The sequence below is a fragment of the Helianthus annuus genome, chromosome 10 (genome assembly GCF_002127325.2).
Source record: "Helianthus annuus cultivar XRQ/B chromosome 10, HanXRQr2.0-SUNRISE, whole genome shotgun sequence".
NCBI classification, from domain to species: domain Eukaryota; kingdom Viridiplantae; phylum Streptophyta; class Magnoliopsida; order Asterales; family Asteraceae; genus Helianthus; species Helianthus annuus.
The window spans coordinates 158,701,506-158,729,405 of record NC_035442.2 but is presented as its reverse complement, the minus strand read 5'-3'; the positions used below and the strand labels follow the sequence as shown (position 1 = coordinate 158,729,405).

The window sequence follows — 27,900 nt, the reverse complement described above, 5'->3', positions numbered from 1 at the left end:
AAATATAAACAAATATGTATATAAATACCTTGCGCCTAGAGTATGGAAAGCGGTGCAATATGCGCCTAGGCTCAGAGCCTATCGCATTAGTGCACCTTGCCCTTTTCTAAACCAAATTGCACTTTAAATGTGCAATTCATATCTTCCCAACAAATGAATAAAACTGTAAAAAACAACAACGTTATAGGAAATTAATAGTTTAATTTAATTGAACTCACCTCCTACAGAGATTGTGAAGGCAACTAAACCCTAAGTAATTAGATTTCTAGCTAAATTCCAAAGGATACCATTCAGAAAAATGAAATATGCAGCTGATCAAATTAGTCCCATCACGATTCAATGCCAATATTGTCTCTCAACAACAACAACTCTTCCGGTTTGCAGGCTCCACCAACATGACACCTTCATTAAACCACCCAAATTGAATAGCAAATAGATATAAAACGCATATAACTATGGATGAATAATCGAGATAGTTACTATTATTATTAAAAATCTAATTTGGACACAGAGGTTTCATACAAAATCATTACATCACTAATTTTCTAGACGATGAAGTACTTACCAGTTTGTATAATCTGCTTCATTGAACCGCTCATTAAGAGCCATCTAGGTGATTAGGATTTTACCCTCTACTTGATCTGTTTGGAAACCAAATGTGTTTTTAAAAACTTTGTAGTGTGTTAAGAAAAATGTGTTAAATTTATAAAATTGGATACTACTATTGTAGGATATACACAGTGAGTAGAGTCGAATGATTTCTCGAATTACTCTTTTAGACTTCATTGAGAAGTTAGTTAATTACTTAGATGGTTAGCCACTTAACATCTCAATGTATTGGTGGTACTTGGTAAAGCGATATTGTAAGATTAAATATATTTTATGTTAAATTTAATCTAGTAGCCATTATAATCATTTACATTATATGGATCAAAATATATAACAATCCTATTAAATAATTAGTTGGTAATTGTTGATGGGCCAAATTACCCTTATTAACTAATTAGGGTTTCCTCTTGGGTGCATATATAAGGAGACTTATGTAGAGGTTCTAAGGTAAGAGACATAACCTAATAATCATAACATCAATATCGACCTCCATTTCCATAGCCGAACTCCCTTATTCGGTTTTCATCATCACCATCATTAGATTGCACCCTAAAGAGGAACAAGACCAAGCTGACAATCATGTCAAACACTGTTGCTGCGTCTCCATCTGGATTCATGTTGGCCTGTGCTGATGTAATCAAAGGTATGTTTTCATGTTTTCCATTATGTCTAAACAGAACTGATCAACATGTGGTATCAGAGCATATGTTGATTAATCAGTTCTGTTTTCGTATCCATTATTCTGGGATTGAAATCTGGAAAACAGAAATTTTGGAAGCCTAATAAAATTAACATCCATGTTTCTGGTCATTGTTCTCAAAATTACTGTTTCGAGACCTAATAAAATTCCGAAAACACTGTTTCTCGAAAATCTGGAAAAAGGGATGGTTTATGAATATCTCGAAATCAAAACGGGTAAACAATATACCCGAAATCTGTAGAAGCCTTAATTTTCAGGTTTCGGGTTCCAGAATTTTATTCTTAAGTTTAGGGTTCATCACATGTTTTTAGGAAAATTCGAAAATTCCTTTATGTTTTGGAATATAATTTGAATTGTTAAATGTTTTTCCTATTTTGATCTGTTTTGTCTTATGAGAATTTTCGAAATCTGTTAAAAGGATAAACAGATTATTATTTTCGAAAATATTGTGTTAAAATTAGATCAATGTTAAAACGGGAAACTCTATCACAATTCCTAAGAATTCGAATTTTCAGTTATGCTTTTACATTAACAGCTGTAACAGTGGACTCGAGACCATTAGGTTTCGACTCGAGACCAAGATCTCGACTCGAGACCACAAGGCCTCAACTCGAAATCATAAGTGTTCTCAAATATTTACAACTCGAGACAACGATTTCGACTCGAGACCATAAGATTTCGACTCGAGACCACTGTGATTTCGACTAAGGGCTTCAATCTTCACAACTCGAGACCATGGTTGCGACTCGAGATCTCATCAAGGAGTCGAGATCTCATAAAACACAGTAGTCGAGACCATGATTACGACTCGAGACACTGAGGTTACGACTCGAGACCTTAATGAGTCAAGACCTCATAATGTTACAAGATTAGTCGAGAGTTGACTCGAGATCTCACTCGAGACCTCATAACTGAGTCGAGATCTCACTCGAAACCTCATTATTTTATGCTGTTTTAATGTGAACTCACCGCCCAGCGAACTCACCGCGGAGTTCGATCCGCGCTAACAGGTGGTTTGCTATTAAATAATTGGTTTTGTAAATACTTAGTTAATTAATAAGGATCAAATAATGTTTTACAAAACCAAAATGGCTTAACTTGAATGAGCTTCTGATGTATCACTTCTGGCCAAAGCTGATTTGATGCATCTATTTATCGTTCAAGTATTACGAAAGCTACGTTAAGTGTGCATCACAAACATGAATGTCTTAATATCTGGCCAAAGCTGATTTAATTCCTTCATAGATGGCATACTTAACAAGTGCATAACTAAAGTGATTGTCTCAATTTCTGGCCAAAGCTGATTTGTTACAACCACTTTGCACACATGCTTAAATGATTACACTTCTGGCCAAAGCTGATTTGTCTTCGTTTAAGTAGAACTTTAAATAAGTCTATTATTTTGATGTTAGTAATAGACATATCACAACCTCTTCACATAATGATCCTTATATCAATGATCATTTATTATTTTTTTATGATCATTTTGTCTGCCTTATTTTTAGTACCCATATTTTTTACTCACTATAATTTTCTTCTATATATATCTTATCCACTCTAATTCTTAAGCCTAAAATGTTTTGTTTTGTTTAAAGTTTCTATAAGAATAAGCTCTTAAATTAAATCCTTAATTATCTCTTAAGACATGATAATCCTATTGCTCTCTTCTGATAAAGGTACTACAGAAGAAAACTAGAGCATGATGAATAGGATAAATCGAACATGATGTTTCTTATGATAATCAAGAACTCTCTAACATAATGCTATCACATAAGTTATTCCAGATTAAGTCTTTCCTAAGACTAATCTATTATTGTGGAAAATCACAAGAGCTCCTAAGATGCATGCCTTCATTTAAAATTCTAAACTATAAAGCTAAGTGGTATATGTGAATACATAATAATGTACAATACCATGACCCATAAAGTTAAGGGCTTACGCATGGAAATAAGTACATTTTTCCAGTACATTACATACTAAGATTTTCACTTGTACAATTTGATGCCTTATAAATCAACTATAACACTCAAAAGTACCAAAGGAAAATGAGTGTGTTGATAAGCAACATATGTACAAAGAAATAAATATTTGAAGCTGGAAAATAAGTTGTTACTCACCTTACAACCACTTAAACTTTAAAAGAGGATTGTTCTAAGGTCCATAGACAAATTACAAGTGTTAATTCCACCTCTAAGGTTCTTCACGGGAAAATCTCACTGCATAATTATGCCATTAGACTAGGCATAAGCAACGAGACTATTCATTATTCAGAAGAACGGTTGGATAAGCTAATTAGGTAGTCACTTACTAATGATATTTAAGTCTGATAATTTTTTAATATTCCAATTAACACATGATTAGTTGACTCTAGTTCTAAACGTTTCCTTACCAGAAGTCAACAAATAACTAACATGAGAGATAGTGACAAAATTAAATGTTAAGGCTATAAGAACCATAATAAGCAATCTTCTAACAACGCTTTTCGATACCTTATATATTCTGAAGATTAATCAGAATATAGTATCATAATTAAGCAATGTTATGAAGCTTGTGAGGTTTGCATAGTCAACATAAAGTCACACTTACCTTAAACTCTCATTTTATTTGTTCTAAATATCTGGATTGAAACATTACTAAGATGGAACTAGATGATACCTTACACTTTCACAACTTTTCTCATCATGCAAATGAGAATTTGACAAAACGAAAATGGGACTTATAAATTTCATCCATTATAACAAAATTCATGAGAAATCATGACATGGTTAATGAGGATGATTTTTTTTATCTAATCTCATTTTAAGTCATGACGTTACAGCCCTAAATATTACTTGGCTTAAGGAATAAGTATAGGTCCATCATAAGTCATTCATTGACATTCATGGAACTTATTCCAAACGGAATATTCAGACATAAGTCATTTGTCATTTATCATTTGAAAGACTATCAACTTGTATCTAAATTTTGTCGCATATGGCCCACGGTCTTAGAAGAAATCTATTCGTATATATATATATATATATATATATATATACACTTATTAAGATTTCTATTAAATATGTCCCTAAAGTTTCTTATGATATCTGGACATTAAAGAAATCAAATAAAGTCTAACGTATATATAATAGGTTCCCACGTCACGTAGCTCATTGAAACTTCTCTTTTAGCATTCTAGAGATATTAAAGATCAGTGTGAGCATTAAGTGTCTTAATAATAACTTGCAATAGTTGCAAGAGGTGGGGGAGTGAAAATTTTACATTACCTAAATTTACACCTCTTGTACAAGACACCGCTCCATCACGGCACTGTTCCATCAATACTTGTCTCCTTAAAATCTAATGCTACTCTTACAAAAGTTTCATTGTTGCTTAATTGTGGGCACACTTAGATTTCTTACCTAAACTAACATAATCCTCAACAAGAGAAATCACAACGACTAGCATCATTAATTTGTTTTCTCTATTAGAATTTGTTGGTCGTTAAATATTGACCCTAAGCATGCTGAGTTCCTAAAGATTTCTAATGTCAGTGGGAGTAGTCAAAGTCCTTATCATGACTTGCAAGGAATACAAGAGGCTGGGGGAAGAGTGTCATTAAATTTCACTCCATATTTAACTCTGATTACACCTCTTGTACACCATACTGTACCAATTCTTACAAACTTAGAATGAAAATGATAGCAACCTAACCAAGAGCTAATCCATAAAACTGAAACTTCTAACAAACCCAATAATCAACTCAGGGGGTCATCTAGGTTTAAAAGCCTACTAACTTTGATGATTACATAACCTCCCTAACTGAAGTTGAAATCGATTTTGGAAAAGTTTATTGATCCTATCTCTTCAAATTAAGCCATTAGTGTCAATCAATATTCTTAATGGAATAAAATTATTTTCTAGTAAAACTGATTTTATGTGTCCGCATAACGTTTGGGATTTGATTGAATTACCTAAGAGTGTTCATAACTAAACCAAATCCTGATACAAATGTTAAGACACTAAGAAGCATGATTGATTGTCAAAGGTTATAATTAGGAAGAGATAAATTATCAAAGTTTTCTTTGAGGATCATCACTGTTCTAGTAGCTTATAATAGTTTAAAGCTACATTAGATGAACATTAAAAACAATTTTCCCTAACAAATGGCTGACATATTTACATGTTCATAAAACAACCTGAAAGTTCCAAACTGAAGGTTAAAGAACATTTTATTTCTAAGCCAATAAAATTCATGTATGGGTTAATGCAAACATCATAATGTGATGAAATCTTAATGTAATTATTTTCATCAACAACCAAGTGGATTAATGTACCTACCTCAAAATGAGTGGGAGCAACTAAGATAAACTTGTCTATATAGATGATATTCTTTTGACAAGTATATGTTGCATAAATCAATGCACTGTTAACACAAACTTTGATATAATAGATCTCAGAGATATCTCTTACGTGATTGATATCATAACATACCGAGATAGACCCAATGGGACATTAGTTTCGTTCCATAAGTTTAACCTTAAATGGATCCTTACATATGTAACAAACAATACTGCTCTTCCTTTTGTAACGCCCGAAATTCTCGCTTATGTTATTGTTCAGTTTGTGGATATAATTTAGAGAAAAAAAAAAACGATGCCGCATTTACTTCGGGACCCAACTGCACCAAGATAATAACTTGGAGGGTGCAAAGTATATACCACAAAACCTTGTTTTATTAAGGATCAACAAGTCATATGGAAAAGATTTGAGGGGGCCATAGTGTAAATTTCTATTTAAACCTCTATGTAAGCAAACCCTATAATCAAAACTTCACCATTCTTAGACAATAACCGCTGTGACGGCGCCGTGAAGGAAAAGAAGCATATGCTGAGTTGTTTTTGTTCCCTTCCATTGAAGCGAGGTATGACCTTGTTATTTAAATGTTGGTTAGGTCGGCTTTCAAAATAGCAAGTTATGTATGTGTTTGACGTTCATTAGGATTTGCGGGTATCAAAATCATCGCGTAGAAGAAGACCGGTTGTGTTCTTGACCTCCGGCGATTCCGGGTGGTCGTGAAACAGTATAATGATTGTGAATCCGGTTTGGGTTGTATAGTGGCTGCGGTGGTGATCGAAATAAGGTATGCGATGATGGTGGTTGGCTACGAGGTGACGACGGCGATGGTAACGAGGTGTGGTAGTGATGGCATACGATGAGGATGATCGAAGTGAATAGGCGGTGATGTACGGTGTTGACGGTGGGTTGTGAAGGTGATGACGAGAAGGGGCGGTGTGTGGTGTCAGGTGCGATGGCAGTGGTGATTAGTTATGGTGTCAACGACAGTGCTAGTGGTAGTTGGGCATTCGTGTATGGGGTGGTAAAATTGGACGGTGAGGATGGCGTGGGTGGTACTGGATGACGGGGAAGATACTAGATGGGTGTAGGCTAATGGAGTTGACCGGCGAAGTTACATGGTGGGTTCCGATGGTGTGCAGTGAGGGTGACGGTTGAGGCTGACGTGATAAGTAGAGGATGAGGTACGGTAACGGCGCGCTGATATTTGTGGTCGAATGGTTATGATAGTTGCAAATGGCGAGAAGGGTGGTGGTGCGATGTTAATGCCAACATGTGTGGTGGTTGAACGGTGCGGTGTGGTGATGAGGTTGCGGGTGGATCGAGTTCTTGCGGATTCATGTAAGGGACTACATTTTGGTTATAAGCTAGATTCTCGTATGGTTCCATTTTTTTACTTGTGTACAAGCTTACATGCCTTGGTGCGATGAAATTAATGATAACTAATTTCATGAAAGTGACCATGATGTCGTAGTTGGATTCTAGCATGCATGGTGGACAATAAATGAAGTTTGGTGTACAGAATGAATGACGTTGAGAATGCATGCAAAGTAAGGCTGTCATGGGGTTTAGTGTATTAAACATTATCAATGATGATTTAATAATCGGATAAGGATATGATACTTTTATAATTTAGTGATGATAATGGAAATAAAGGTAACTATGGAGGTTTGTGTTGAGTGAGTTGCATGTAATTAAAGATATGCATGGGTTCATGTACAGGGATGTTGTTTTGTATGCGTATCGGGGCCGGGTGTGGGTTCACGGGTTCGGATGGGCCCGGGGTGATTCGATCTCACTGAGGCACGAGTCGGGTTATGCATGATTTATTCGAATGAACCATAACCACGAGTTATTCAGTTACAAGTTTCGCATGAGGACACGGTTCAGGGCGTAGCAAGTGGACTAGAAGTTTTGCAACTGGTGAGTTCTTGAGCCCACTCTTTTAAATGTTTTTAAGTCTTTCGGGCTAATGTGCATGCTAAACTGGTATAATTATTTTTATAAAGGAAGTTGTGAAGTTCTAGTTACGATTATATAAAATTCATTTTTACTCGTTTATTTTTTTTAGCATGAAACGCGAGTAGGGTTATAGGTTTTTTTATACCCACTGGTGTGATACCTATATTTTTATATGCTTTCATATATATAACAAAATAAATCTATATAGAGACATATTTATATATGTAACTATATATAAATCTACACATACTCGAGTTTATGAGGTGAAGAGGTATATATATTTAGGAGGTGTGTAGGTACGAAGGTATACGTACGATGGTTGAAGTATATATGTGCACACTCGTATGTATTTGTATGTAAGTTTATGATGCCCTCTTTAAACTTTTTCAAAGTTTAGGGCTAACATGCATGTTAGATGTATTACTTGGATGAAGACCTTTTTTTTATGAAGTTGTACAGTTTATTTGTATTTACATACCAACAATACATGAGGATTATTTGCTTGCCCTTTTATGTGCTTGCGTATGATGTGTTGGGTCATGCCACAACCAAGTCGAACAGAGGAAGTACCCTAACAGTTTACCTGTACTTGGGGCAAGAGGAAGTCCCCTAACAGTTTATCTGTCCTTGGGGCAAAAGGAAGTCCCCTAGCAGTTTATCTGCCCTTAGGGCAAGTTGAGAAGAAAAATTCCTTTATCCCCTACTTTGTGTTTGGGATTTAAGGTGAGGAGATCTGTGTTGTGTGCTTGACTCATTAAAAGATGAATTTTAAATTTTGGGGATAAAATAAATATATTTATTTATTTCTATGATGAAGACGTTTTACAAGTGTTTATTTGTTAAAATATAAACTTGAACTCACTAAGCGTAGCTGACTTTTGCATGCACGTTAGTTTGATTTCAGGTTAAACATATGGGCGCGAGACCACTTGAATGTTGCACGAAGTTACCCGGCCTTGACGTTGACATTTCTAGTTGAAGACGCCGCTTTAATAAATTTTTAACATTAAAATTTTGTTTCTTTAGTTTGGATGTTTCTCATGTTTTGGTTATTTAACTTAAATGTTTTCCGCTGCGTAATTTTTATTTTCAAATGAAGGAAATAATAATAATAATTAAAATTTTCAAGAGTTTGGATTATTTATGCAATGATGTCCCAACTGTAGACACCCGGATTTTGGGGTCTTATAAGTTGGTATCAGAGCTATAGTTCGAGAGATTCAGGCACCCCTTAATGCCTGGACTTGAACTGAGAATGGGATCAAAGCTAGAAATGCCAATACGGGTAGCTGCACACCAAGAGGTACTCATTCATGTATTGAAGTTTGGTTAGATTTTTCCATTGATGCTTAACGAATTGAGGGGATAGGTGGGAGGTTGATGCTATATTATGTGATTAGTTTAGAAATTTTACTATTGAGTGCCTAAAGGTATAATAAGTTAGATGGAATGTTAATGCCTTATGCTCAGGGGTGGGATGGAATTAATGTTTTCTTTAATCACTAGACGTGCTAGATGGAATCTTTACGTTTTTTTGGTACGTTAGGATGTTTTTCCCTTGAATGCCTAATGGCATGATGTGTTAGGTAAAATTCTAGTACCTTCATACTTTGATGTATGCATTGATGTTTCTCATTGAGTGTTTAATTGCACCATATGGTAAATTGAATGTTAATACCCTTGTTTTTTGGAGGTAGGACATGATGCCTTCCTTGTATAGTTAATTTTATGATTCGTCGGATAGAATGTTAATGTATTTATGCTTGAGGTATGGTAGAATGTTTTTCTTGAGTGTCTATGTGTGCTACGTGGAAGGTAAAACACTAGTGTGATCGTGACGGGAAATGTTTAGAACGTCTTCGGTGACACGGACAACCGATAGCACTTGATCAACGTTGTTGGCAGTCTATTGTCACTTCTCATGTTCCGAATGATGTCCTGTAATGAATCATGCGAATGTTTTGCCTTGGGTGGGTTGTTAGTTATGGGTTTGTGATGGCGTGATGCTTCTACACAAGGTTTCTTGTTACATGCACCCGGTGATTTAGATGTTTGTGTGAATATATGTGGTTGTTGTTGGATTATGTGTAGTTATACGTGGCCATGTGGCAACGCTCAAATAGCCTGAATTTGTATTAGCATTATCTTTGTTGTAGTATAATGGTCATTATCGACCAATTTATGTGAATAGACTAGTATAGACATAGTTTGTGATTTCTCTGTACTTATGGTCTGGATGGCGCTTTGTGCACGTATGAATGTTTATGATGATGTTATGCATACGGTTACTTTAATGTAACCTATAGAAAATGTGTAGATGTGCCTAGCCTCGGTATGGTGTCTAGTATACTGATTGGTATGACCCATGAAGGGTACGACCGTGTGAACCCTTATGGTATGATGATGATGAATGGTACGATGATGACGAGGCCAATTACTATACTTACCACTTTACAAGTGTTATACATTTCGTTTCTTAGAATGTTATGAGGCATGATATCTTTTGTAAATGTTCTTCTTCAAGACATGTATTGAATAATGTAGTATGCCTAAACGTAAGATGATAACAATTGAATGCAAGAAATTGTTTGTCTATTGTGATGAGTGTCTTAGCAACGGGATCGTATAGAGTTAAGACGTAAGGTGTTATATGCTTGTTTTTGTTCTTGATGGTGTTCTTCTTTGCGATGTTTTTTTTGTGCGTTACCTTAGCATCAGGACGTGTGGTACTGACTCGAGTTAGGAATGTCAATGTGAAGCACATCTTTTGCTTGCCAAAGCGGTTAGCAATGTAACAATTACGGAAGTGTAGCGGTGTTAAGGGATTCAATGTCGAGTGGTGATGTAATGCGACAACATACGGTGGAGCGTTTTTGTGTAGAAGACTCAGTCGGTGCATAGTTCTGAGAATTTGAGGAGTAAGATTACTTGATGGAGACGAGACAACAGATGTTAGAGTTGAACGTTAAAAGCTGAACTCTAGGGAGAGATGAGAACAACTTGCGGGTTTCGTGCCCTAATGCGAAGACGATGATGATTTGGTTAGTAGATCTTGTGTCTAGGTCAGTAGGCGTATAATAAATTATGAACAAGCCTCTAGAGATCATCAGTTGAGGTAGAAGAGGTGCATGACGTTGTCAAACTTTTGGTAGATGATGCATGATTTTCTGATAATCATCGGACCTCAACTGTTGGAGGTGATGCATAGTGAGGATGAATAGGTAAGCGTTCAGGTACCGAGGGGACATAGAATTTTGTTAGCTACGCTCGTCTGATTGATGTGATTGTTGAAGTTACTACTGGGACATGGCAGGTATGTTGACGAGTTGATGATAGCTACGGGATTTTATGATATAGTCGAGGTTATCAATGACAAGATAGACGATGCCACTAGTGTTGATAGGGGTGATGACAAGATGATTGTTGCTATTAATGGAACCTTTTGGTGAAGGAGAACACGCTAAGAAAGGGTGGAAAGTCAATCTATTGTGACAAGCTAGCATAGATGGGAATCGCCAGGTGGAGTTGCCTAGCTAGTACAGAGCTAAACAAAATTAGTATGAGGAATGTATAGGCTAGTGGTACAAGCCTTAAAGTTAAATACGGGCGATGGAGAGGATTGCTTTGACAACCATGTATGAAATCAGACTGTAGAACGAGGCGAAGATGATGACATTTACTGTGGTGATTGGGTGTCATTAAGGGATGAGGAACTAAAGCGGTGGCACTGTAGTTAGGTTAGGTTTGGATCTTGACAAACGGGATTCGAGGATGAATCCTTTTTTAAGGGGGGTAGACTTGTAACGCCTGAAATTCTTGTTTATGTTATTGTTCAGTTTGTGAATATAATTTAGAGAAAAAAAACGATGCCGCATTTACTTCGGGACCCAACTGCACCAAGATAATAACTTGGAGGGTGCAAAGTATATACCACGAAACCTTGTTTAATTAAGGATCAACAAGTCATATGGAAAAGATTTGAGGGGGCCATAGTGTAAATTTCTATTTAAACCTCTATGTAAGCAAACCCTATAATCAAAACTTCACCATTCTTAGACAATAACCGCTGTGACGGCGCCGTGAAGGAAAAGAAGCATATGCTGAGTTGTTTTTGTTCCCTTCCATTGAAGCGAGGTATGACCTTGTTATTTAAATGTTGGTTAGGTCGGCTTTCAAAATAGCAAGTTATGTATGTGTTTGACGTTCATTAGGATTTGCGGGTATCAAAATCATCGCGTAGAAGAAGACCGGTTGTGTTCTTGACCTCCGGCGATTCCGGGTGGTCGTGAAACAGTATAATGATTGTGAATCCGGTTTGGGTTGTATAGTGGCTGCGGTGGTGATCGAAATAAGGTATGCGATGATGGTGGTTGGCTACGAGGTGACGACGGCGATGGTAACGAGGTGTGGTAGTGATGGCATACGATGAGGATGATCGAAGTGAATAGGCGGTGATGTACGGTGTTGACGGTGGGTTGTGAAGGTAATGACGAGAAGGGGCGGTGTGTGGTGTCAGGTGCGATGGCAGTGGTGATTAGTTATGGTGTCAACGACAGTGCTAGTGGTAGTTGGGCATTCGTGTATGGGGTGGTAAAATTGGACGGTGAGGATGGCGTGGGTTGTACTGGATGACGGGGAAGATACTAGCTGGGTGTAGGCTAATGGAGTTGACCGGCGAAGTTACATGGTGGGTTCTGATGGTGTGCAGTGAGTGTGACGCTTGAGGCTGACGTGATAAGTAGAGGATGAGGTACGGTAACGGCGCGTTGATATTTGTGGTCGAATGGTTATGATAGTTGCAGATGGCGAGAAGGGTGGTGGTGCGATGTTAATGCCAACATGTGTGGTGGTTGAATGGTGCGGTGTGGTGATGAGTTGCGGGTGGATCGAGTTCTTGCGGATCAATGTAAGGGACTACATTTTGGTTATAAGCTAGATTCTCGTATGGTTCCTTTTTTTACTTGTGTACAAGCTTACATGCCTTGGTGCGATGAAATTAATGATAACTGATTTCATGAAAGTGACCATGATGTCATAGTTGGATTCTAGCATGCATGGTGGACAATAAATGGAGTTTGGTGTACAGAATGAATGACGTTGAGGATGCATGCAAAGTAAGGTTGTCATGGGGTTTAGTGTATTAAGACATTATCAATGATGATTTAATAATTGGATAAGGATATGATAATTTTATAATTTAGTGATGATAATGGAAATAAAGGTAACTATGGAGGTTTGTGTTGAGTGAGTTGCATGTAATTGAAGATATGCATGGGTTCATGTACAGGGATGTTGTTTTGTATGCGTATCGGGACCGGGTGCGGGTTCACGGGTTCGGATGGGCCCGGGGTGATTCGATCTCATTGAGGCACGAGTCGGGTTATGCATGATTTATTCGAATGAACCATAACCACGAGTTATTCAGTTACAAGTTTCGCATGAGGACACGGTTCGGGGCGTAGCATGTGGACCAGAAGTTTTGCAACTGGTGAGTTCTTGAGCCCACTCTTGTAAATGTTTTTAAGTCTTTCGGGCTAATGTGCATGCTAAACTGGTATAATTATTTTTATAAAGGAAGTTGTGAAGTTCTAGTTACGATTATATAAAATTCATTTTTACTCGTTTATTTTTTTTAGCATGAAACGCGAGTAGGGTTATATGTTTTTTTTATACCCACCGGTGTCATACCTATATTTTTATATGCTTTCATATATATAACAAAATAAATCTATATAGAGACATATTTATATATGTAACTATATATAAATATACACATACTCGAGTTTATGAGGTGAAGAGGTATATATATATATGTAGGAGGTGTGTAGGTACGAAGGTATACGTACGATGGTCGAAGTATATATGTACACACTCGTATGTATTTGTATGTAAGTTTATGATGCCCTCTTTAAACTTTTTCAAAGTTTAGGGCTAACATGCATGTTAGATGTATTACTTGGATGAAGACCTTTTCTTTATGAAGTTGTACAGTTTATTTGTATTTACATACCAACTATACATGAGGATTATTTGCTTGCCCTTTTATGTGCTTGCGTGTGATGTGTTGGGTCATGCCACAACTAGGTCGAACAGAGGAAGTCCCCTAACATTTTACCTGTCCTTGGGGCAAGAGGAAGTCCCCTAACAGTTTATCTGTCCTTGGGGCATAAGGAAGTCCCCTAGCAGTTTATCTGCCCTTGGGGCAAGATGGGAAGAAAAATTCCTTTATCCCCTACTTTGTGTTTGAGATTTAAGGTGAGGAGATCTGTGTTGTGTGCTTGACTCATTAAACGATGAATTTTAAATTTTGGGGATAAAATAAATATATTTATTTATTTCTATGATGAAGACGTTTTACAAGTGTTTATTTGTTAAAATATAAACTTGAACTCACTCAGCGTAGCTGACTTTTGCATGCACGTTAGTTGGATTTCAGGTTAAACATATGGACGCGAGACCACTTGGATGTTGCACGAAGTTACCCGCCTTGACGTTGGCATTTCTAGTTGAAGACGCCGCTTTAGTAAATTTTTAACATTAAAATTTTGTTTCTTTAGTTTGGATGTTTCTCATGTTTTGGTTATTTAACTTAAATGTTTTCCGCTGCGTAATTTTTTTTTCAAATGAAGGAAATAATAATAATAATAATAATAATAATAATAATAATAATAATAATTTTCAAGAGTTTGGATTATTTATGCAATGATGTCCCAACTGTAGACACCCGGATTTTGGGGTCTTATACCTTTAGAGGGTAATAGGATAAATGAGATTATTTAGTTACGCTTCATTAATTGGAAGCCTTATGTAAGTTCAAGTCTATACTCGTTTAAATATTACTCACATTGTAACACACTAGATATGTCTAGATTAATGTGAAGCATCTAATGGAGTATTTCAATATCTTTAAAAGAAACGAGAGGCTACAATTTGAAGAGAAGTGAGAACTAAAAACCGGTTGATTACTTTAACTTTGTAATATTCAAAGATGACAAAATGTAATTTCGGGTATATCTTTATGTCGGCAGACAAAACCTATCTCATGGAGGAGTCATAATGCACCGATATTAACAACCTAAGTTATAACGACAGAATATAGTCACTAAATGTTGTTGGAAATTTATCAGTGGACTCATAAGTTTATTAACTCAATATAATTAATGTTTTGAAGACTTAGTGTGATAAAGTCATCTACCATGACTCCTTGAACAGTAACAGTTCAAGAGGTGTTGCATTAAATTTCGATACGCAATTAATTATTCGTTTATGAACGAATTGAGGAAACTAAGTTTTGTATCGAATACACTCATGATATGCTTAAGGATCCTATAACTGAAGGGCTATTACCCATAAGTCTTATTAAGAGAGCTCATAGACGGGTATTAATAAATGGTCGTGTGCAATTGCATATCGTACTATGAATGACTAAATATTAGTTAATTTTCCTCATCAGTTTGATTTTGTATGTCTCTAAGAATATGTCAAGTCGACATAATGGCATATAGACAAATAAAGTTACAAATCAAACAAAGGGCTTATGCATATTTTGATCATGACGATTAGGTTTTAAATTAAGGCTATAGTATGACTAATGGGGGTCCTGATTCGTATAATGATTCAACGGATGTATTTCTCTGCCATAGTACTTGTTTAAGGCTAAAATAAGTGTTAACTCCTGATCAGACTTATCTAATACTCATAGTAAATGATTACTCGGCTAAGTGGGAGAATGTAAGATTAAATATATTTTATGTTATATTTAATCTAGTAGCCATTATAATCATTTACATTATATGGATCAAAATATATAACAATCATATTAAATAATTAGTTGGTAATTGTTGATGGGCCAAAATACCTTTATTAACTAATTAGGGTTTCCTCTTGGGTGCATATATAAGGAGACTTATGTAGAGGTTCTAAGGTAAGAGACATAACCTAATAATCATAACATCAATATCGACCTCCATCTCCATAGCCGAACTCCCTTATTCGGTTTTCATCATCACCATCATTAGATTGCACCCTAAGGAGGAACCAGACCAAGCTGACAATCATGTCAAACACTGTTGCTGCGTCTCCATCTGGATTCTCTGCTGGCCTGTGCTGATGCAATCAAAGGTATGTTTTCATGTTTTCCATTATGTCTAAACAGAACTGATCAACAGATATATGATTGAAAGCCCTTGTATTTCATTAGTGGGGTGTTTCATAAAACATGATCCGCCTATTAAAAGATGTATTAAAAACCAAATAATCTAAACCATATAAATCTAAAGCATATAACAGAATCATCAAACAAATTTTCAATCATATCATATGAACATACAATAAATAGATCATTCAAATTTCAATCAATTCACACATAAAGAGCCCTAACACACTGCACGAAATCACCGATCCAAGAAAAAACAATTAAAAACCTAATAATCTAAAGAAGATAATAAAATCATATCAAACAAATCCTCGATCAATTAGCAAATTAAATAATGATAATCACCTTTGCTAAAACAAAATCTGTGTCGTGAATTGAATGCCATCGCTGGGGTGATCGATCGGCCGCACGTCATCATAGCAGTGCTCCCCCGCTCTCCCATCTCTAACTCCATCAAAAAAATCCATTAACTAGAAGGGAATTTTGGTAATTTTATAGATAAAAGCAAGGGCATGTAAGTCTTTTCACCTAAATAAACCTATAACTTGTTTATTTATATGTATATAAGTAATTCTTTTCTGATCTCCCATCTTTCCAACCACTCTTTCTACCGGGCCACCACCATCCACAACCATCCACTACCACCTGCAACTACCACATGCCGACCACGACTACCGCGACTTTTAACTAAACGTTTAATTGAGTTAGAGCCGGGAGTAAATTACCGAAATACTTTTAATTGAACGTTTTAACTGAGTTAGAGCCAGGGAGCAAACTGGCGACAAACTCGAAAGATCAGGGAGGAAAATGGACTATTTTTAAACTATTAGAGCAAAACCGTTAAAATGACCAAATCAAAGGGAGCAAACCGAAAGTTAACTCTAAAATAAAAATTAAACATTCACTCATGTGCATAACGACCCAATCTGCCGAACACATAATGATTGATACATCATGTGAATTGTCAAGTCGGGTTCCAAACCAAACTGACTTAATTAATTATATAACAAGGAGGTTAACGGTACAATGTCTATTGTTTTTTGTTGGGGAATTTTCATGATACATCAAGTGGTTCGGTTTCGGTTCGATTCATTATGAATTGTTTTAATCGTAGTTGTATGTGTTGGGTTCGTAGGCCTTGTGGGCGGTATGTGGATTTAATTTGGATAGCAGGTTTGCTAAACCCTATATTAGTTTCTGTAAATATATATGATGCACTTGTAAGGCCATGTGTAGTCATAACCCCCTTTTGTGGGTGTTATGCGACACGTGGCGCGCCACGTGTGCGGGTGGGGGTTATGGGGCGTTATGCATTTAAGCCCGTAGTCATAAAGCCCCTACCCATCATTACCTATTTAATAATTTTCAATTTTATTAATTAATATAAAAAAGATTGCTTGTTTGTGATTGGTGGAAAGCTTAAAAGGAACCAGAATAGCGGCGCTATTATCATCGCGCCATTCAAGTCATCTCCGGCCATAGCGCCCTGCGTTTCGGTGTTCTTGGGCGTTTTCCGGCGCCATCTCCGGCATGGCGCCCCACTACGTATGACCCAAGTGTTTAACACCTCAATAAAAATATCCAAATTGTCATTGGTGGTCGTAAGTCAGTTTAGACCGAACCACTCAAATATCTACGCTCGCATATTTGCTTTTGCGTTTCGTGTTCGTGTATGTTCGTGTCTAACAAGCTTTTTTTTTTAATGTTTTGAACCACCGTTCAAACTAAAGTAGAAGAAAAAAATCAGTTTGTTGCTGCTTGTGTTTCTTGCATCACACCAATAGGAAATAAAGGTTTTTTTTTTTTTTTTTTTTTTTTTTTTTTTTTTTTTTTTTTTTTTTTTTTACCTAAAGTGTGTCGAAGGGAGGAGATATCCAGTTGGGTTAATTTTTTTCTTTTCTTTAGCGGATAGGTAGGACTTTTTTTTAAAAAAAAACATTCACATCTGATTCTCTATAATTATGTGAGTGTGTCATTTATATTATACAGATTGATTGTGAGTAATTGTGAATGAATTAGAGAGAAAATGTTACTTTTTATCAGTAAATTTAGAGAAAACATTGTTTACCCTTTATAATTTTCTTTAATTATTTTTGAAAGTGGTTATGAGTATAATTGAAAAGAAGATACAAAAGATAGTGATTTTTATTTAGTATAATTATAAAGATAGAGATGAATGATGAATTGTGAATAAGATTTGAACAAGCGTACTTTGTTGGACGTTCTTTTCCTTTTTGACAAATTTGTTTTTGTTTTTTTCCTCCATCTCCATCGAATACATTTTCTTGAACCTTGGGCTTAGTCAATTTTTAATCAGGCCCACATTAAGGGCAGGAGCCCAAGTTATCTTGTGGGCTGAGTAAAACAAAATAATAATTTGGCAGAAAGTGTTCTTGAAGGTAAAAAAATTATACGGTTTTGAGATTAGTTTGACCAGCGGTTAGAGCACTTTTTTCTTAAGGATCAGAGAAACAAATAAGGAGCTTTTGTTTTTAGTTGTTTCAGTTCTGGTTTTGTTATTCAATTTCAGTTTTTTTTCTCGTTTAGTTGTGTTTGATTTATCATGGAAGAAGACGAGAAAATACAAATCGACAAATTTATTGGTGCATATTTTGGTTGGTGGAAGATGCAGATTGACAGAAAAGCCAGGGCAACTATTACTTCAACACTGTCAAATAATGTGACATTCTTCATTATGAAGAAACCCAACATGTGGAATGATGTTAGTACTATCTAACATGTACGAGAAGCCTTCGACAGCTAATAAGGTTTTCTTGATTCGAGAGTTAGTGAATACTAGAATGTGAGAATGTAATTTAGTCATAGAGCACATCAACAAGTTGAATTCGATTTTAGCCAGACTTGTGTTAGTGGACATCCGATTCCAAGATGAAGTTAGCCATGACTAATGTTGCAGCTTAGGGGAGTTTCAACGGACCTTCAAGTTAATTGATGAGAAGGCAGTGGTGACTAGGTGGAACTTGAAGTTCAGATTGGAGAATTACATTTAGGAATGCAGGCAAAATATCCTTGTTGCCATCCATGAACGTAGGTTAGTTTATACCGAACCACGTAAATCTTTGTGTTCAGTTCTTTGCTTTCGCGCCTCGTGTTCATGTTTGTGTGTGCTCGATCCAAACAACATGGTCATATTACTATCTATATTAATTTGTAACACCGTGAAACGTGTTCACATCTTTCTTTTTTGACACGCGTCCCAGTATTTTGTTGGCTGTTTGATAGCCTCTGAATGGTCATTAAGAGGCTACCTCTTAATGGAACCATTAAGAATTTTACCAATGAGAAGGTAGAAGAATGTGACATGTGATGATTTACCATTCAGCGGTTACATCTTAACCATTCAGACTTGAGGTTACCTCTTATTCATTCAGAGGTTTTAAACCATTAAGAGGTAGCATCTGAATGGCCATTAAGAGACTACCAAACAGCCTAATTTTAGATTTGAGTATCGAAAAGTGAGAACCTAGAGAAAAGGACTCCTGATGCAAAAATTCAAGAAAAACATAGAAAAAAGCTTGAATAAAATATAGGGACGCTTGGAAGATATAGAGATGTGAAAGAACTATTCATGGCGTTACAATGTAGATAATAATAGTAATGAGTTAAGATATATGGTAATAGTAATATGTGAACTTTAGTACATGATACATTGTGGTGGTTGAGGGCATGTTTGGCTAAGTTTTTTGAAACAACATATTGATTTATTGGCTTTTTGGAAAAGTCAGTATAGAGTGACTTATTGACTTATTAGATTTTTCCCTTCACAGACACCCTCATTGCCAAACATCATCTTGAAGCTATGACTTTTCAAAAAGACAATAAATCAATAAGTTGTTTCAAAAAGCTCAGCCAAACATGCTCTGAATGCCCAAAATCGTGCATGAGTTCCGCATTTACCAGTCCATTGGGCCACAGCAGTTGGGCTTTTATTATGAACCAAAAGTATAAGCATACTGTGTTTAATAACTAATAGTTATTATTATTAAAAAGTTATAAAAATTTATTACTTATTATATTTTAAAATAACTATAATCATAACTAAATTTGAATATGTGATGACATAGTCTCTGAGAAGAGAAATAGTTCTGTTAAAGTGTTATTATTACATTATGGCCATTAATTTATGATAAGCGTATACTTTGACTAAAATAAAAATAATTAAATTTGAAATTGATTATTCAAAGAACTATAATTTGTTACGGATCACAAATTACATAGGCAACCACAAAAGTTTATTACAAAAATAAAAAATGACAAAGAAAACCGAATCAATTCATGTATTGTAATTATGGTTAAGTAGTTACACACTTACACTAGACATTATCTACAATACACTTTGTATAATATACTATGATCTCAACTAATGCATTGTACATTACTAGTAGTTATGGTAAAAATAGTACACCATAAATTATCTACCATAAACTTTAACTAATATTCTCTATGATGACATAATGTTACCCCACAATGATAGAAAAGTAGATGTTAGAAACGGAGACCCTTCGATAATTTGCAGAAAAATATAGAAGTGTATATATTACATATGAAGATGGTATTATATTTATAAAAAAAAAAGTTGTGACACATGTTTGGAAATTAACAAGAGAATACATTATCAACATGTTTCAAAGAGTGAGTTGATTATGTTCCAGATTGTGAATTTTAAGGTTTACATTGTGATAATTACAACAAGTCATGGTTGGTCCCATGGCTCTATCCTAACATGTTATTGGTATAACACTTTACCCCACATATCTAATGCCAATTAGTAAACTCAATCATCAACCAAAATTTGGAATGATCTAAAATAAATTATATTAAACCTGAAAAATAACTATACAAACAAAACATATTTCTTAATAATGTTGTAATAAATTAATTTTGCATATATTTTACTTTCTAATTATTTTAAAAACTTTTACTTACATTTAAAAACTTTTACTTACAATACGTATTTACTACAATATCCAAAAGATATTCAAAATAAACCTTACGAGTCAATTAATCATTAATCATGCTTAATGCAAAGTTATACGTAATTTATGTCATCTCACAAATATGATTATTTTAATTTAATAGATTAATTACACTAGCAATAGTTATTATAATTATTATATAATATCATTTTTGAAATTGTATTAAGCTAAACCAGTGTTATTCGATTATTACTTTCTAATACTATCTTCAATCTAGTTTGCCTTTTAAAATAAAAAATATGATTATTTTAATAAATTAATTACACTAGCAATAGTTATTATAATTATTATATAATATCATTTTTGAAATTGTATTAAGCTAAACCAGTAAATATTATTCGATTATTATTTTTAATACTATCTTCAATCTAGTTTGCCTTTCAAAAGAAAAAAAAAAAACTTTCTTGGGTTTCTTCAATCTATCAAAATTAATAAATTATGCTAACATTAAGATAAAATAAACAATCACACTTCATAATAATTTAATACAATTTATTAACATGTAGCATCTTATATCAAATCTCGTTTGCCACTATGGGCGTTAACAAATTAGAATTAGCAAAAACAAAACGGTAGCTAGATTGTCAATTGTCATCATGCCAACTTACAAAAATATTAGTAGATTAGCAGGAGTACAACAATACTAGCTAAGAGTACAAGATCACCAAGCGTTTGGAACAAAGTGTGCACTTGTATCTTCTTTTAACAATATCACAAACCGGGACAAAGCACAACCTCCATTTATGTGAGTAGTCGACTGCCTCGACTTTGCCACCGCATCGAGGGCACGCGCCTGGGGCTTCTTGACGGCTTAACTCCTTCTCTTCTTCGTCGCATACGTAGGGGAGTCTCATTTACGATGAATTCGAGTGGCTAGATGCTTACTTGGTTAATGGTTTGATAAGTTGAATTGGGCACAATGGGGTATGGTTGTGTCCCAATTTTGGTTTCTTTAGGGATAAGTATATGAGGTGATGAGCACAAGGTGTGTGTATTTATAGATTGTATGTACAAACAAATATTAGTTTGGCTTTGTCCTTTAGCATTTTGTTTACTCAATGGCGGTTTTTGAATTCAGGTGTACTCAAAATAGGAGGTGGTTTATTAAAAAAGGAAATGGTTTTATGACGTGTATGAGTTTAAACGAATCGAGAAATGTATGTAAAGCAATAAATGTAATTTATCGAGTCGTTCATGAGTTAGTCAAGATTGGTTTGTTAAAACCTCGAATTGAGAGCAACTGACACAAAGTAAAGCTCAAGTTAAAGCTTGTTTAATAAACGAGCATTAACAAGACTTATCTACTGGACTAATTAGTCTGTGAGACTAAAATGACCAAATAAAATGTAATATCTGGTCTATTGTATTATTACTAATTAGTTTGTGAGACTAAAATGACCAAATAAAATGTAATATCAGGTCTCTTGTATTATCAATGTTGTCTGTTTTGCTTACAAGAAGCTCGCGGGTTTTGTTTTTGTGGCTACAGTGGAGACTTCTCGGTTTGTCATCAATACTGTTCTAACCCAAGCACGCATAACTGTGATGTCATCCTCTTATCCACGATTATTGCAGTCATATGCGTTGACGATATTTGAAACGAGTATTTCTTATTGCTCAATATCTCACCTTTTAACAAAACAAAACGAAATAACATGAGATTCGCCTATGCAATCATGAAAAAACATGGGTCAGATTGTAACTATGTGGACATCTGCCACGGATAGGCGATGTGATGAATTGCGAAAATAAAGGATACATGCGAAATTGCTTCACAATTTGTGGGTAATCTCTTATAGCAATTACGATGATTTAAGAAATTTTATTTTAATCGACAACTCACACCCTTATCTATTATATTTCTAATTCTACTTCATGGTTTACAATATGACTCAAACCCTCGACCTCTAGGGAAAAAAATACCATTAAGGCAAAAAGGTTGCTTAATATTCACCCAGATGATTATACTTGTATAGACATAAAAAAATATTTACCTTTACCCACTTCAACCACAGCTGGTCCAACCAATACTCACAAAACCAGTGAAAATACCGGTTCTCGGTTTAACCGGTTTTCAACCGTGGTTATATAAAACCGGTGAAAATTCCGTTTAACCGGTTTTCAACCATGCTTATATAAAACCAATGAAAATACTGTAGGAACCGTTCGCGTAATTTATATAAAATAAAACAAATTGTATTAAATGATTACAATACAGAATTAAGAAAGCCTAAACAACTAGTACAATTACAACTTAAAATAACCAAAGTACAAGAAATGTAGAAGAAGAAAGACTGAGGCACGTGTACACACGCTTCCCTTAAAACAAATTCCGAGTCACCCAGGAGTACTCGTTTTGTTTCCCAGGGTACAACAGCCGAAGCAGCGTACTGCCGGAGACAACCTACAACCCGAAGGTTACCTTGAAACTGCAAGAGAAAGATCAGAAAATCTGTAGAGAGAGTGAGTTTTCAGTTGAGTTTCTGGTATCCTCTGCAGCTGGGTATGGAGCTGTATATATACAACTCCTAAGTCGAAACAGTCAAAAAGGAATTAAAGAGAGGTTTAAATTGCATTAAACGTCTTCAATGCAATTTAATACGTCATTTAATTCTCAATCAAAGACCATTAACTCGTCAATTTCGAAGTTAAACTGTAACTACACTGTCATTCAATGCTGGAAGCTTCTGCGCGCGTGCAAGACACACTGGTGCGCGTATGTGTCTGCACGCTCATGCGCGCTGCGTCCATCTGGCTCACTGCCATGCGCGCTTGCGCCACACTGACTCAGGTCCATGCGCGCGTGCGCCACATCACCTATGAGCCTATACGAGCACGCCACACAATCGCGCCGTAACGGCTCACTCTGGTGCGCCGCGCACGTCACATCAGGCCCCATGCACCATGCGCAACCGCGCGCCTTCGTGCCACTCGTACTCGGGCGCGCACTGCCACGTCACACGCCTCGAACCTGCGTGCGAAGTGCAAAGTGCGCCATCAAAGCGCCTCATGGCCCACGCCACGCGCGCGCGTGCGAGCGTGTGCGAGTTAGGGTGCTCCGCACCCTTCGCGAGGACACTTAGTGTGTGCTTCCATGAAACAATAAGGATGAAGAGTTCTTACTTAAATACCCATTTAAGTTCAATCTCTCCTCCGATGTGGGACAAGGTGCTACTTTCCCTTTTATTTCAGCATTCAATGTTTCAAACACCCAACTTTGAGCATCGATATCTCATTCATCTTAGCTCCGTTTTGGACGTGGTTTAGTTCGTTGCGAAGCTCTTCCAACATAGAACACAAACCCACAAATAAATATATAAAACCCGCTCATTTTATTATATTTATTTCTAGTCCAAAATAGGAAAAAACCATTTTCCTATATTTGTGAAAAATGCTATTTTCACCTATTTTCCAACAATCCCCTACATGAAAAATGCTATTTTCATCAAATTTCCAACAATCCCCCAGATGTATGGAAATGGATCTTTTCCTTACACTTTTCAACGATAAACTTCGACAGTTGAGTATTGCAAGATAGGTAGGTTATTGCCTTTGAACCTTCTTTTGTGAAGCATACTTAGCTTACTAGCGGTTTGTAGACGCGATGTTCTTGAGCATACCCCTATTTGTGTAAACGACAATACACTTCACACAACACTCTCCCTGGTATGGCCAACCCCTCATTGTCGTGTCCTATTATGGTCCTGGAACACTAGCCTGGTTCTGCGAGAGCTCTAGGATTTGCGCACCCCACAGATCCATTCGAAGCGACCCCACTTCTCTCTAACATAGGTGATTCCTCTGAATCATTAAAAGCATCATGGTTAATCTTGGATTTCCTCAAAATCGTTAACCTCAACATGCTTAACCTTTCATTCACGTCACTGATTGGAATGGACTAGGAAGTATACAACTCCCTATATTAATTTTGGGGCACCCCCCACAGTGACTCCCTTTGGGTTTATGATTAAGTTTGCCTATTGAACCTAGATCTTGGGATCTCCAGTCAACTAGGTTAGGTTTCCCTCATATTCCCATTTATCACGGGCTTTAGTCCCATTCCTCTTGACGACGTTTCTACTAACTCTCTGCTTAAGCCTTTTGTAAACGGGTCTGCAATGTTATCCTTTGATCTCACATAATCAATTGTGATAACACCCGTTGAGAGTAGTTGTCGTACCGTGTTATGTCTACGTCGCATATGCCTTGATCTGCCATTGTACATCAAGCTTTGAGCTCTACCAATCACTGATTGGCTATCACAATGTACACATATGGCTGGCAAAGGCTTTGGCCATCTTGGAATGTATTCCACAAATTGACGTAGCCATTCCGCCTCCTCGCCTGACTTATCCAAGGCGATAAATTCGGATTCCATTGTGGATCTTGCTATGACCGTTTGCTTAGAAGACTTCCAAGCAATAGCAGCTCCTCCAAGTGTAAACACGTAACCACTTGTTGATTTGGAATCTTTATTATCCGATATCCAGTTTGCATCAGTGTATCCTTCGATCACTGCTGGTTGTCGGGTATAATGCAGTCCATAATCTCTTGTGTATCTTATGTATCTAAGCACCCTCGTGATAGCTTTCCAATGATCCGCGCACGGATTGCTGGTGTATCTACTTAGCCTACTCACCGCGTAAGCCAAGTCGAGTCTAGTACATGTCATTAGATACATTAGACTGCCAATAATTCTTGAATACTCTAACTGAGCAACTCCATCTCCTTTATTTTTCTTGAGATGTTGGGAGGTATCAACTGGAGTTCGAGCTACACTCGTGTCTCCCGAGTTGAATTTTTCAAGAATTTTATCCACATAGTGAGATTGACTTAACACAAGACCAACTTGGGTTCTTATGATCTTTACTCCAAGAATCACATCTGCTAAACCCATGTCTTTCATGTCAAATCTCGCTTTCAACATGCTTTTAGTAGCTTTGATAATTTTATCATTACTCCCAATGATAAGCATATCGTCTACATAAAGGCATAAAATCACATAACCTTCATTTGTGTATTTGAAATAAACACATTTGTCGCACTCATTTATTTTGAAACCATTGTCAATCATGACATGATCAAACTTTTGGTGCCATTTTTTTGGTGCTTGCTTCAAGCCATACAAAGACTTGACGAGTTTACATACTTTACCCTCTTGACCTGGGGCGGAGAAACCTTCAGGTTGCTCCATGTAAATCTCTTCTTCTAAATCACCATTTAGAAATGTGGTTTTAACGTCCATTTGGTGAACTTCCAAATTTCTTAAAGCCGCTATAGCAAGAACCAATCTAATCGAGGTTATGCACGTCACAGGCGAGTAGGTATCAAAGTAATCTAGACCTTCCTTTTGTCTAAATCCTTTAATCACCAACCTAGCCTTGTATTTATCAATACTTCCATCAGTTTTCATCTTCCTTTTGAATATCCAACGATATCCAAGTGGTTTGCACCCAAGTGGAAGATCTACTAACTCCCAAGTATGATTTTGCAATATAGAATCAATTTCATTCCTTATTGCTTCCTTCCATTGAGGTCCTTCTGAAGAGGAAACCGCTTTGCGATATGTATTGGGCTCGCCCTCAACCATATAGCTAATGAAGTCTGGACTGAAGGATTTTTCAACCCTTGGCCTTTTACTTCGCCTACGATCACTTTCTTCAACCTCAGGTCGTTCATGTGTCTTATCATGAACTACCTCCCCAACTGGTGTAGATGAGCTTTCACCTACTTCAAAATTAGGTGTTGATGACGTTGCATGTGTTTGTCTTCTCAAAGGAAACACATTTTCAAAGTAAGACACAACGTTAGGATTCACCTCCATGATAGTGTCACGTGTACATCTGGATTCTTGGACTCATGTACAAGAAAGCGATATGCACTACTTTGATGCGCATACCCAATGAATATGCAATCAACAGTTTTGGGTCCTATCCTAAGAGCCTTAGGAGGTGGTACAATCACCTTTGCTAGGCACCCCTACACTTTCAAGTATTTGTATGAAGGCTTCTTCCTTTTCCATAACTCATATGGAGTTTCGTCTCTCTTTTTGAGTGGTATCTTGTTCAAAAGATAATTAGCCGAGAGAATGGCTTCCCCCCACATTTCCTGGCTCACCCCAGAACTTATCAACATGACGTTCATCATTTCTTTCAATGTACGGTTCTTTCGTTCCGCCACGCCATTTGATTGTGGAGAATAAGGAGGTGTACACTCATGTACAATGCCACTTTTTGCGCATAAATCGGCAAAAGGTGCAACATATTCGCCTCCTCGATTGCTTCGCAAAGCTTTTATCTTCTTTTGAAGTTGATTCTCAACTTCATTTTTGTACAAGATAAATTTACTTATTGCTTCATCTTTACTTTTTAGTAAATATACATAAAAATATTTAGTACTATCATCAATAAACGTGATGAAGTACTTATTTCCACCTCTTGTGGGTACCGCTTTTAAATCACAAATATCGGTGTGAATTAAATCAAGGGGTTCGGTTATTCGTTCAACCAATTTCGACGATGATCTTGTAAGTTTGGATTCAACGCATGTTTCACATTTATAGTGTGAATCAATATGGAATGTTGGTATACAGTTTAAATTGATTAAACGGCGTATTGAATTAAAATTTACGTGACCTAATCTACCATGCCATTTATTTGAATCAGAAAACTCAAGCATATAAGTAGAAGTAGTAGCAATTTATTCATGTTTTTCTTGATTGCCATTACATTCAATTTAAACATACCATTTTGGGCATAGCCCTTGCCTACATACATTCCTCGTTTAGTTAGTACAGATTGATCGCTCTCAAAAACTAAACGAAATCCAAACTTATTAAGCAAACAACCCGAGACTAGGCTCTTGCGCAAGTCTGGGACATATAACACGTTGCTTAAAGTGAGCTCCTTCCCTGAAGTCCACTTCAAAATCACCGTTCCTTCACCCTTGATGTCCACGATGGCTGCATTTCCCATGTATAGCTTCTCATCTCCCGCAAGCTCTTTGAAGGTGGTAAAGAGCCTCCTGTCTGGGCACACATGACGGGTCGCGACCGTATCAATCCACCATCCTTTTGGAGTGTTGGCCACCGCATTGACCTCATCCAACATTGCGGTTTTGTCGGAAATCATTGCCACCAAAGGCAT

At 36.4% G+C, this 27,900-nt stretch overlaps 1 protein-coding gene across 1 annotated transcript; it reads right to left on the bottom strand.

The window, feature by feature from the left end:
- Positions 1-329: 329 nt before the first annotated feature.
- LOC110883015 lies at positions 330-27,900 on the bottom strand. Its single transcript, XM_022130881.1, has 2 exons — positions 27,530-27,900; positions 330-402 (listed from the first exon to the last, which is right to left on the bottom strand). Exons 1-2 carry the CDS (start codon positions 27,898-27,900, stop codon positions 330-332), a joined length of 444 nt encoding a protein of 147 aa, XP_021986573.1.